The sequence below is a fragment of the Dasypus novemcinctus genome, chromosome 4 (genome assembly GCF_030445035.2).
Source record: "Dasypus novemcinctus isolate mDasNov1 chromosome 4, mDasNov1.1.hap2, whole genome shotgun sequence".
Taxonomy (NCBI): domain Eukaryota; kingdom Metazoa; phylum Chordata; class Mammalia; order Cingulata; family Dasypodidae; genus Dasypus; species Dasypus novemcinctus.
The window spans coordinates 160,242,976-160,256,473 of record NC_080676.1 but is presented as its reverse complement, the minus strand read 5'-3'; the positions used below and the strand labels follow the sequence as shown (position 1 = coordinate 160,256,473).

General features: G+C 45.1%; 1 protein-coding gene across 2 annotated transcripts in view; it reads left to right on the top strand.

Moving 5' to 3' along the window:
- Nucleotides 1-7,900: 7,900 nt before the first annotated feature.
- The window catches only part of BRWD1 (bromodomain and WD repeat domain containing 1), a 170,236-nt gene continuing 164,638 nt past the window's right edge, over nt 7,901-13,498 (top strand). For both annotated transcript variants that reach the window (XM_058296246.2, XM_058296245.2), the window contains exons 1-4: nt 7,901-8,580; nt 8,683-8,741; nt 8,916-8,945; nt 9,111-9,170. In XM_058296246.2, coding sequence (XP_058152229.1) covers nt 8,313-8,580; nt 8,683-8,741; nt 8,916-8,945; nt 9,111-9,170 — 417 coding nt within the window. In that variant the 5' untranslated portion in view covers nt 7,901-8,312. The remainder of the gene's footprint in view (nt 8,581-8,682; nt 8,742-8,915; nt 8,946-9,110; nt 9,171-13,498) is intronic.

Genomic DNA, 13,498 nt, shown 5'->3' with positions numbered 1-13,498 from the left:
GACAACTAAATGCCACACCTGATTCTGGACTGGGATCCTTTAGTGGACTTTAGTGGAACAATCAGTGGAATTTGAGTGAGGTCCATGGATTTGATGAAGTATCCTATCAGTTTCATTTCCTGGTTTTGATGGGCATGCTATGGTTATGTAGGAGAATGTTCTTGTTCACAGGAACTACTCACTAAATTACTGGGGTGAGGGGACTTGGTGTCTGCTTCTACTCTCAGTGGTTCAGAACACATATGCCCACACATCCACACGTCCACAATAATAGGGCAAATACGGTAGAATTTTTAATAGTTGGGGAATTGGGATAAAGTGTATATGAGTTTTTAATGCTATTCTTGCAACTTTTCTCAAAGTTCAAAATTATTTTAAAATTAAAAGTTAAAAGGACAGTATGATGATAATGTTGAGAAAGCAGAGATTTTATTATGTAGACCATTCAAAGGATAAACATCAGGCTTGCACAGAAGTGAAAAAGAGGGACCAGGAAGTTTTCTCCAGGTTGCAAATGGGGATAGGGGTGGGGAATGTGTTTATTACTACAATTAAGGGTTAAATGGCATTACCTTGACTTGGACACCCAACTTGGATTTTCCCGCTCCATAAACTGGACACAAAGAGAATATTCCTGAGCCTTGAAACTCCGTCTTCCTCCTCAGCCCCATCATTTAGAACAGGGGTTCTTAACAAGGGGTCTGTGAGCTTGAATTGAAAATTCAAAAAAAACATTATTGTAGGGATGTGTTGGTGTGATATATTTATTAAATAACACAGTTTAGTGTGGACTTAGTAAGGGCTCCGTGGTTCTCACCTGACTGGCAAAGGGGCCCATGCAACAAAAAAGGTTAAGAACCCCTGAGTTAGAACTTCTTTCCATTCTTCTGTCCTTTCCTCTTTAAACTTCCTCTTAGGCCCCCTGGGATCGTTCCTGTCCTCACAACAGCTCCAAAGTCTCATCTCACTGCCAGGTAAGGCCAGTGTTATTTGTCTCCTCATCAGGGTGGTCAGTGAAACCCTGAGGGAAGCAAAGGGCACTGTGTTTGTTTGAGGGAGAGGCTGGGGTGAAGACATGGCCTGAGTTCTCTTGTGCAGGGCTGGGGAGGATGGGAGGCCTGCGAAAGAGGCTGCTGGCTAGGCTGGCCTGGTGGGCACAGAGTAGCTGTGTGGACAGGAAGCTGGCTGCGGCCATGCAAAGCCCACGAGTAAAGCTCGGCAGGCTGACCGCCTGATAACTCTCTGATCTTCTCCCTAAAGCCACTTGCGTTCCTGCTGCGGGAAATGCTCTCCTCCCACCCAGCACCACTCTCTCTAAACCCTGACTGCCCTTCTTCTCTTTCAGAGGAGCAAGAGGGGATGTTCCCTGTTGCACAGGGCCACTGTGGGTGAGAACTGTGGCGAGGGAAAAGGCATTCCTGTCCTTTCAACCTCTGTTTCGATGGCACTGTTTTCAACAGCACTGTAACGTGTGCACGGCTGGGTCTCTAGGCATGTAATGGGGCAAAAGCTTTTTGTGGGGTGTCCACAGATCTAAATACCACACTATGCAAAAGATTTATCAGCATAACTGTTTCAGATTTGGGAGAACTGTCTGGTTTAGGAAACTTTCATTAAACATCCATCAATTATTTATTGCATTCCTACCATATGTCCGGTTTCATTGTTGCTCTAGCGCTATAATAAGCAAAACAGACATAAATCTCTGCCTACCTTCATAGGATGAGAGGAAACAGACAATCAACAAAATAAATGAGCAAATTTTACATTTTAGAAGGTCATAAAGTGCAGTGGAGAAAAATAAAGCAGGAAAGGGAAAGGGAAATGGGACATAGAGTGATGGTGAGTGGTAACTTTTTTTTTTTTTGAGGTACCGGGGGCTGGGGACTGAAGCCAGAACCTCGTATGTGGGAAGCTGGTACCACATTGGCTTCCCGGAGTGGTTTTTTTTTTTTTTTTTTTCTTGTTTTTGTTTTTCAGGAGGCACTGGAACTGAACCTAGGACCTCCCATTTGGGAGGTAGGAGCTCATCTGCTTGAGCCACATCCACACCCAAGTTGTAATTTTATTAGATAGGAAGGTCTCACTGAAAATGTCATATTTGAGCCAAGATCAGAAAGAGGTGAAGGACTGGGCGATGATGCAGTTTTCTAGAGGGAAGAGCATTCCTGGTAGAAGGGAAAACAACTACAAAAGCCCTGAGGCAGCTGCCTTTTCTCAGCTGCATGTCTGGGAAATATTAAGGTGGCCAGTGTGGCTGAAAGAATGTGAGGAGGGAAGGAGGATGAGAGGGTGGTGAAGCAGCAGAGAGGCCAGATCATGTGGGGCCTTGGAGGAAGTGGGCTACTCTTCTGGGTTAGATGGGAGCCATTGCAGGGTTTTGAGCAAAGGAACCTAGGTTTTTTTTTTTTAAAGATTTATTTATTTCTCTTCCCTCCCCCCCGCCCCCAGTTGTCTGTTCTCTGTGTCTATTTGCTGCATGTTCTTCTTTGTCCACTTGTTGTTGCCAGCGGCAAGAGAATCTGTGTTTTTGTTGCGTCATCTTGCTGTGTCAGCTCTCCATGTGTGTGGTGCCATTCCTGGGCAGGCTGCACTTTCTTTTGTGCTGGACGGCTCTCCTCATGGGGCGCACTCCTTGCGTGTGGGGCTCCTCTAACCCGGGACACCTCTGTGTGGCACAGCACTCCTTGTGCGCATCAGCACTGCACATGGGCCAGCTCCACACGGGTCAAGGAGGCCCGGGGTTTGAACTGCAGACCTCCCATGTGGTAGACAGATGCCTGAACCACTGGGCCTAGTCCACTTCCGGAACCTAGGTTTTTACAGTATCCCTCCAGCTCCCTCTAGAAACTCGATGTTAACAGATAAAGGCAGAAGGAAGAACAGTTAGGGGGTTGTTGTGATGATCCAGGTGAGATGTGCTTTGATTCTGGCTGTATTTTGAAGGTAGGATCATCAGGGTTTATTGATGAACTGCCCGTGTGATATAAAGGACAGCTAGGGGACCTCATCATATTTTTTTAATGTAACATTAAAAAAAATTTGAGAATAAAAAAAGGACAGTTAACTCTAAGATTTCTGAAAAGACATGAACACCGGTCAAGATGACTTAGGAAAGGCTTTGTGAGGGAAGGATTTTAGGGGTCTAAGTGGATCTTTTCAAATTAGAGGGCAAGATGTATATAGACAAGACAAATAAGTGAGGATGAGAACTGGAATGAGCATGTGCAGACAACCATGGTGGGTAGAGCTAGACAGTACATGCCATTTAAGGAGAGCGTTGGTACCTATCAGTTCTCCAGGAAAGCAGAAGGCATATGCAACCCAGATAATTGAGGAGAGTCCTTGATGGTAATTTACAAAGGTGGGGGAAGAATTGACAGAAATCAGCAAGGAATGGCGAAGCATGTTGGGTTCTCTCCAATGGCTCCCATCTGCTCTGGAGAAGCCGACGTCCTGAAGGGGCAAGGAAGTAGTGGTATTAGAACCCAGAGAAGGGCACCATATGGAGAGAGGACTGTCCTACTTGAACCATGCCTTCAGTAGAGAAAGACCAGCTACAACCAACATGGGGCTTAGCAGAAAGGAAGAACCCCCAAGCTCACTCTCCTCCCCACCTTTCCATCTCCTGCTGCTGCTGCTTCCTGGATGAATCCCACTGAAGCCATAGGGCTGGGGAGCTGATTGCTATAGTGCGTGGTCAGCCTTCCAGGGCACAGAGCAGGGGAGCAAGGGTAGAGGGCAGCATATCTTGCCCAGCTTTGAAAATCGAGTACTAGAAGTTTGGGTTTAAGATGACAGGGAATGAGAAAGGCTTGATCATTGAAGTAACATGATTATATGATTAGTTGCACCTAAGGAAATTTAAAAGTAATGATAGTGGGGTGTGGATGTAGCTCAATGGTTGAGTGCCTGCTTCCCATGTATGGGGATCCTGGGTTCAATCCCTGGTACCGCCTAAAAAAAAAAGTAGAGACAGGATGAATTGGGAGAGGAAAGAGTGAGAACTTTAAGTAGGTTCTTTGGTGATGAGGGCCAGGACTTAGTGGGAACGGAGAGAAAAATAATCCTTTTAGTATGTAAATTGGTTTAATGTTGAGGATATAGCAATATTTGATAAATGTTATTAGTTGTTATCCCCATTTTTAAGAGTTAAAAAAAACAAACAAAAAAACAGAACCACAGAGTGGCCACTCAACTTGTAAATGGTGTTTCCAATATTCATACACATTCTGATTGCTAATTCCCAAGATCTTGTCCAACCACACTCCATTTTCTCCAAACTCGTGAGAAATAATCTAAGAACTGGTAAGACTTGGAGACACAGGCCATCATCTGCAATGGAGGAACAAACAGGGACAGGAGCCAGTGACCAGCAAGGCAGAAGTTGGAGAAGGAAGAGATAAATGCAGAAACAATTTGCTGAGGGAGGCAGGGAGGTGTGGCACAAAGGGGACAGCTGTTTGGGTTAGACTTCAAGGGAAGTAAATGTCCTGAAGGAAAGATGACACCACCAATGGGTGGAGGAAGGGAGGCAGGAACTAGATGGAAGGTCTTCTGGTGGCTGAAGGTTTATCAAAAGATCAGATAACTTTATCTTTTCTTTCAGAAAGCCTCTGGAGATCTATCAAAATGGTAACTCTATTTCTGGGCAATTTATCCAGCGAAGACCAGGAGCCAGGGTTTCTCACATGGTGACTGTCTTAGAGAAGACCCTCAATACAGTTTTTGTTGATGAATGAAGTGATCCAGGTTTTGTGTGCATTTCACCTGCAGGGACTAACTCAGTTTTATGGTATCATTCTTTTGAGGTTCAATGATAACTTCTACTCTTTTATGTGTGCATGCATCAATAATGCCTGCTGAATGAATCTAAATGCAGTCCACATAAATTTTGTTAACGTATTATTGGAATTTGAATTACATATCTGATTTCTTTTTCTTGATCTCCACTTTTCACAGATTTCCTTATTTCATTTTTCAAAGTCTTTCAAAGTTGACCCTACCCCACTCTTTAACCCTTTTTCAGCACTTTCCTATATGTACTATTGGAACCAGACTGGTTTGCTCACCATTTTCCGGATATATTTTTCACACTTAATGCTCTTGTGTCTTCTAAGTGATGTCTTAGAAGGCCCTTACCGAATCCTTTGTTTTAATGAAAGGTTTTTTATCCTTAGGCAAATTCTTAACAGAATCTAACGCAGAGTTGTCTGCCATAAAATCATGCATGTAAAGTACTAATCACTCTAATTTTCAAATTCCAGCTGTTAGTTCTTAGCTGTGGGATGTTGTGTAAATTCACTACTCTTCAAGGCCTCTGTGAAATGGAGAAAGAATTTTGCTGTGCTTTTGTTCAGTCTAAGGCACAGGTTTTTAACGTTTCTTGTTCCACGGTCCCCTTTGCTAGTCAGGTGAAAACCACAGACCTCTTACTAAGTCCAAACTACACTGTGTATTATTTAATAAATATATCACACCCACACCAACACATCCCCACAAGAATGTTTTTTTTTAAAAATTTCAATTCAAGCTCACAGACCCCTTGTTAAGAACCCCTAGTCTAAGGTAACTGTCCCACTTAGGCTCACAGCCCAGTTGTACTTACCAGCTTTGTGCCCTTGGCCCATTCTCAATCTCTCTGGAGCCTCAACTTTCTCCTTGTGAAGTGAGCTTATTAAAGGCACCTAAGAGCTGTTGTGAGGCTCTGTGATTTTTATCTAGGAGAGAGGTTGCTTGCCAAGGACTAAAACATCATAGTTCCTTGGGACATGTGTACCTAGAGAGGAGAATGGTGACACCATCATAGCTTGATGTCACCAGCTATTAAGGTTTTCTAACTCTTGCATATCAATAAACTTTTCAATAATTTAGCTCTCCATGTAGGTTTCCTATGGTGAAACTCAAAAGTGTTCCCCATTTTACATGTGCATTTGGAAGGGTTTGGATTCATTTGTGTGAGAAGCATACCTGAGTCTTGTTTTGCGAGACCACTTCTGGTTGGTAACCGCTATGGAGTTGCTAACACATGGTTTATCCCCTCTTCATTTTCTTGGTAGGTCTGCTTCTTAACTTAAACTTAGATCTCAGTCTCTGTTGTTTAAGGATTGAATATGGCAGATCTTTGAGTATCTTTAAAATCTAGGAACAGTATTTGTCATGGATCTCAGAGTAAGTTGTAAAGAGACTACTGGGGCCATTTATGTTCTTGTAAAGGAAATCTCATTTGTGTGATCTCATGCTACCCACCCAAAATTATAGTTCCAGAGATTGACTAGAACTTAGACATATATTCTAATATCCATTGGGGCTATTTTTATTTTTTTACTTTTATATTGTTACAAGATGAAATATGGAACTCTTTGGTCAATCTTTGAGCAGTCAAATTCTCCCCTTTATGTCTTTGTCATTTGCTAACTTTGGTAATGCAGCATCAGATAACATTTTCCAATGGGAATATATACTCTCTAATTTCAAATAATTAAGTTGTTCCAAGTAGTCATCCAATTTGACAATTTGACTACAGATTGCATCTCATTGATGGCATAAACTTGGCCTACTAAACCCCAAGCATGAGACTTTTGACTTTCTTCTCATTCCACCCCAACCTCATCTTGCTGATTTAACCTTCTGCATATTCCTGAACCTATCTCTTCCTCTCCATTCTTATAACCATTACCCTAGTGCAACTTAATTTCTTTCCTATTTCAGGAGTCTACAGAGTGGTTTCCTGCATCTTGGTTTCTCTGCTCTCAAATCCATCCTATAATGGAAAATGGATCTATCCCTGCTTAGAACCCTTCAATTACTCTGTAATTCAATTACTCCCCATCTACACCTCCAACTAGTCCAAACACGTCTGGATGGTGTGTGTGTGTGTGTATATAATGATAAGAACTTTGGCTATTTTGGTGTAAATAATAATAAAAGTTACCACTTGCATGATGCATACTATATGCTACAAACCCATATTACTTCATTAAATCCTCACAACCCTATGAGGTAGGTGCAGATATCATCTACATTTTACAGATGAGGAAAACTGAAGCAAAGTGTTTGGTCAAGGTCACACATCCAATAGACTTGCAGCCAGGATGAGGTTCAGGCAGCCGTTCCTGCCACAGACTGCTCTGAGCCACTACATTCAACTTCCCTGCAGTCCGAGTTAGTACAATGAGTAGGAATTAGAATTACAATGTGCACTCCCTGCGGGCAGTGACATTTGTTTGCTTACTGCTCTATCTTTAGGATACATATTTAGGGAGGTACTTAGTGAATGTTGAATGTATACAGGAATGAAATCTCATTAGCTCATCAGGGGCCTTAGCAGAGCAATTAAGGGAATTCTCTGGCCCTAGTCAATTCTACCAGTTTTTAAAGATTCCTTATTATTTAAGGTTCTCCTCAAAACAGCTTGCAGTTTTTTCTTCTTCCTTGGAAAGGGCTGCTCCCCTCCCACTTTCTCTCCAGTCTTTTCATATTCATTCTTTGATAGCCCAGGGCTGTCTTCCCTGATTATTGACCTTTATACCCTTACGGATGAACTGCATTTTACTTAACCTTTTTCTCCTTACTTGACTGCTGGGTTCTGTAAGGATTGGGGCTCGTTTTATTTATCTGTTCATTCTGTCCTCTTCCCCACTCTTCAGTCCTGCATGTGGCAACGCCGTCTCTCGGTAAATGTTTGTTAGCTACCCCAAAAGGTCGGAGTCCGAAGACCGCGGGCTCGGAGGCCATAAGCGAGCCGGGCCAGAGCCGCAGTGTCTGTGAGGCCTTCAGCCTCCCCTCCCTCAACCTGTGGCTTCCCCGCATCCCTCCTGCCCTCCGCAGGGAGAGCCTCTCGGGTCGGCCTTGTCTGAGCGCGTGCCGCGGCGACCAGCTTCGCAATTTTAAGCTTTTTGCATCTCCGACGTGAGCGATCTCTCGCGGCCCCAGGTGACCGTCCGTGAAACGTCCGTTCCGGGCGGCCTGCGGCGGACAACGCCGGAGCAGCTGCAGCAGTGGCGGCGAGGGCTCGGACGCCCCCGCTGCCTCGGAGCGGACGGCCGCCCCACCTCCGCGCCCATCCTGCCCCCGCCGGCGCCCCCACCCCCGGCTCCGGGCCCGATCTCCGCCCCCGGCTCCCGCCGCGCAGCTGGGCCGCCTCACAATGGCCGGACGGCGTCTCACCGCGCGCAGGGATCCCGGGCCACGCGCTCCCCTCCCCCTCCCTCCGCCCGCTACCCACACCCCGACCCAGGCCTTTGCCCCCTCGCCAAACTCTCCTCTCCCGACACGGGAGACAGAGTGTGTGGGGTGTGTGTGTGCAGAGCATGCTCTCCCAGGCGGGGCTTTCCGCTGTTTCTTCGGCCGCGCCGGGCGCCCCTCCGCGGAGGGACTACTTTGCGCCGTCTGGCGGAGGCGTCGGACGCAGGCGGCGCGCAAGGCATGGCGGCGGCGCGCCTGAGGTAGAGGGGACGCCGGCCCGGTCAGGCCTCGGCGCGGCCTACAGGCTCTGCTCGCTCGTCCCCGCCCCCGGCTCGCGCCCGGCCATGACGGAGCCCTCGCCCGCCCGGCGCCCGGTGCCCCTCATCGAGTCGGGTAAGACGCGGCCCCGCGGCCCTTCCAGCGGTCCCTCGGGGGCCCCCGGGCCGCCCGTCGCGCCCCGCTCCTGACCCGGCTCCCCCGTCTGTCTCTCCGCAGAACTCTACTTCCTCATCGCCAGGTACCTATCGGCGGGCCCGTGTCGGAGAGCTGCCCAGGTGAGTGCGGGCCCCGCGGGCGGCGGCGGCGGCGGCGGCGGCACGACCCGGCCCTGGGCCTCCCCGACCTCGGGCTTCTCGCCCCGCCGCCGCCTGGGGTCGCGGGTGGAGGGCGTCGGGTAAAGCGGGGCGCGCCCGGTCCCCACCCCTAACTGCGCGTCTCGTCGGCCGCAGGTGCTGGTGCAGGAGCTGGAGCAGTACCAGGTCTGTGCCTCCGTCCTCCGCGCGCCCGCCCCGCCGCGTCCCCCCGCGTCCCCTCCTCCCAACCTTGCCCCTGGATGCTGCTCGCCCACCCCCACCCGCTCCCTGCTCCCTCCCCACTCCCCCACCGGAGCCCGAGTCACGCGTGTGCGTTTCGTGTTTTTCCAGTTGTTGCCGAAGAGGTTGGATTGGGAGGGCAACGAACACAACAGGAGCTATGAGGAATTGGTGAGACTTTTGACATTATTCCCCCCAATGGTTTGCATGTTTGCGCCCCCGCCTCCTTCTCGGGGACTCCTGCTGCAGGGGCGACAGGTTTGGGCTGCATATGGGGGCGGTGAGTGGGAGCGTCGCCGGGACAGTGACCTGCTCCCATTGGGGTTCCCCTTTTTTTTTTTTTTTTTTTAAGTGTCGGGGTTTGTTTGGGTGGGAAACAGTCTTTGGGGGGCGCAGGCGGGGGTGGCTGCTTGTGGAGGTTTTACAGCAGGGGTGGGTCTCCAGGTGCCACTGCCTATGGTGTGTGGCCTGTGTGCGCGCGTGCGTGCGGGTGTGCGCGAGACAGCCATTCAGAGAGGTGGTTGCAGCTGCGTGTCTTTTTATTTCTTATTTTTAGCAGACTTGTAAATGGAGCTCTGATTGGTCTTCCTTCTTTTGCTCCGCCCATGTCTTTCCACCACTTGTTTCCTAGGAATAAAAATCATTCGTCTTTGACGGTGTGAGAAATGCTTCGCTGTTAAGCTTTCTTGCTTCTCTCCCACCAGCAGCGTAATAAAAATCCTGCTGTTAGGAGAATATGCCACTCCTTCCATACTTTTAGCTGCTATGAACTGAAGCAGTGTTTTTTAAATACCTTAGAAAGTTGATCTTACTGTACATAACTTCCTATAGCCCTTCCAGCAGTGTTTAAGCACGTAATTGTTGTGGGCTAGAGTTCTCTTTTCTTTATAGTATATCTGTCATTGTGTTTAGTCGCCCTCACCATATGTAATTCGGTTTTATCCACTCTTAGGCAATTGCAGGGATTCCTTTGCTCTTTTTGGAATAAAACGTTTTTCTCAGGAATGTATTTTTGACAATTTATATGTTAGAAAAAAGGGTTTCTTCAGTTGCCAGGCAATATTCAGGATCTTGTATAAGCAGAGCAATTTTTAAAAAATAAAAGAGATTCAGAACTGTAATTAGAAGGTGGTAGAGTATTACCACCACTCTGAAAATTAAACAAGGAGTTTAGTATCTGTATAAAGACGGTTAGGTACTAACACTTAAAACAAGGTGAACGTAACAGTTCTGTTTCAATTACTTTTAATACTTGTGAACTTAGAATTTTTTGAAATTTGTGAAAGTAAGTGACATTTTCCAGAGTAAGTTCTGTATGATGGCAGAATTTATGTTTTCTTGCATTGGGTATATTGAGAGAGTTTTAAGTCAGGGAAACATTTAAAGGACTGCTCTGTTTTTATTGTTTTACTTATATCGAGCAGAAAAACATTGACATAACAATGCAGTCGTGCTTCCAAAGAAAGAATTGCTTGGACTTTGAAACAAGTATGGTGCTGTGATAACTGGGAACACTTTTTTACATTTATAGATTTATTGGCTTTTGTTATGAGAATTGTTAAAATCTCTACTTAAAATACGAATTCTGTTTAATTCATATTCTTTGTGATACATTGCCTGTGACTTGGCTGTCATGAATGTCATCTCTCTGCCTAGGTTTTGTGGCTGATTTGGTCTGTCTGGTGGGACTCTATCTTTGCCTTCCAAATTTGGAACCCCCTTTTCCTTCAGTGGTCCCTGGTTGATGAGCCTCCCATATAGAGGAAAATTATCTTTTTCTTTAACATTTTGTTAAATATTTTAAATATAAATAATTCCCCATATCTATCTACCAAATACATATTCAGAATTGCCAGTTTGCCATATTTATTTTGTCTGGTTTTTATTTGAGGTTTATTTTTAAAAATCTCCTGATAGAAATCTTCAAACATAAAAGTATATAATAGAATAATGAACTGCCAGGTATCCATTATCCAGCCTCCACCATTATCAGAGAATGCTGCATCTGGTATCTTCCTCAGACTGGATTGTTATTCAGCAAATTCCAGATATTTACTTATTTCATTGGTTAATCTGTTGAACTATTTTTTAAGTAAGTCCTGTATATTTCAAGCCTAAATTCTTCATAGATCATCTCTAAAAAAAAAAAAAAAAAAAAGAAAAGACCATTTCTTATATAACTGGCATCAAACTTATAAAACAGTTCATAGTTTCTTGGTACTATAGGTACATCAAGTCCGGATTTCTTGTTCTCCAGATTCTTTTTATTTTTAAATACACTGCTGACCACTATCCCTCCAGATGTCTTTTTACATTTAGTTTGTATTGGGTGCCAAACAAGGTTTGTACATTGCAGTGACTATATCTTAAATACATACATTTTTATACTCGATAAGTTTTCTCCTGTGCCATTGACTTACTGAAGAGACTGTGTCATTTGTCCAGTAGAATGTTCCACAGTATGGATTTTTCATGTTGTTAACTTTTTTTTCCCCCAAAGATTTATTTATTTATTTCTCTCCCCTTCCCTCCCCTCCCGCCCCCCCCTCCCGGTTGTCTGTTCCCCGTGTCTGTTTGCTGCGTAGTCTTCTTTGTCGGCTTCTGTTGTGTTTCTTTTTGTTGTATCATCTTGTGTCAGCTCTCCATGTGTGCAGTGCCATTCCTGGGCAGGCTGCACTTTCTTTCGCGCTGGGCGGCTCTCCTTACAGGGCGCACTCCTTGAGCGTGGGGCTCACCTACGCGAGGGACACCCCTGTGTGGCAGGGCACCCCTTGCGCACATCAGCACTGCGCATGGGCCAGCTCCACACGGGTCAAGGAGGCCCAGGCTTTGAACTGCGGACCTCCCATGTGGTAGAGGGACGCCCTAACCACTGGGTCTAGTCCGCTTCCCGTTAACTTCTTCATCTACTCCAGGGGTTCTAACCAGGGATCCACGGAAGGATTTCAGGGAGTCTGTGAGCTTGAATTGAAAAAAAAAATTAACTTATTATCTTTGTTCTCTGATTTCTACTGAAATAATGTCCTTCACTTACAAATGTATGTAATAAATAATAGTAGTCATTACTATTATTACATATACAATATGTATATGTAATATACATATTACATATACAATATATATATTACATATACAGTAGTAGTCAACAGTTGTTGCATATCTCAAAGAAGCGCTTGTGCTTATCCATACTTCTAAATTATGGTAGTTAGACGCCTTGCTAGATAGTCATATAACTATCTGCTGCTACATTCTGAGAAGAGGTCTGTGGTTTTCAGCTGACTGGCAAAGGGGACAGTGGAACAAAAAAGGTTAAGAACCCGCATCAGTGGTTTTCATCCTTGAATTAAGAGTCATCTGGTAGTTTTATAAAATTTGGATATACAGGCTGTGACCCATACTGTTAAATCAAAATGTTGGTGGTGGAAGTTGGTGCCTGTGTTTTTTTTTTTTTTTAATTTCTCAAGTGATTTTCACATCACTGTTTATAATGATAGTTTATTATCTTAGACTGTGACCATGATGTTCTTCTCATCTGAGCTCTTTAGAGTTTTTTGGTACTTTGCTTCTTAGAAGAATTGAGACTAGTTGTGTCCTATTAGCAGTGGGACCTGTGAATTTGTAGAACTTATTTGGAATCTTCATGATTTATAGGTGGTAAAGAAAGAAGGAAATAGAACTATGGAATTATGCATGGGAATTGGAAAGGACTAGGTTTATAAAGGAGGGCCTTTCTTAAAAAGGAGAAATTTGATATATTAGCTGAATAACGATAATTTTTTTTTTAATTAAAAAAATTTCAGGACATTTAAAAATATATGGGAAAGTGGACTTGGCCCAATGGATAGGGCGTCTGCTTACCACATGGAAGGTCCATGGTTCAAACCCTGGGCCTCCTTGACCCATGTGGAGCTGGCCCATGCGCAGTGCTGATGCACACAGGAGTGCCCTGCCATGCAGGGGTGTCCCCGGTGTAGGGGAGCCCCACACGCAAGGAGTGCGCCCCATAAGGAGAGCCGCCTGGCATGAAAGTGCAGCCTGCCCAAAAATGGCCCTGCGCACACGGAGTGCTGACACAAGATGACGCAACAAAAAGAACACAGGTTCCCAGTGCCGCTGATAAGGATAGAAGTGGTCACAGAAGAACACACAGGAAAAAATGGACACAGAGAGCAGACAACTGGGAGAGGGGGGAAGGGGAGAGAAATAAATAAAAAAAATCTTTAAAAAAATATTTATACGCACAGACATTTTACCATTTAGAGATCTCAGATACAGATGCTCTAAAAAAAAGTTCCCTGTTTTAAAAAGTTCTTGTTTTGGAATACCTCTTGCCGCTGATATCACAGATATGCCAGTTTTGAATACCAGAATTAGAAAGGTGTAGGGGCCACTGCAACATAAATGTTTGAGTAGGCCTTTTGTTTGAGGAATAGACTTTTAAAAAAAAAAGTTATTTGTATTAAAATCAGTATTTGGTTTATTAGAGTTGTACATAGGTG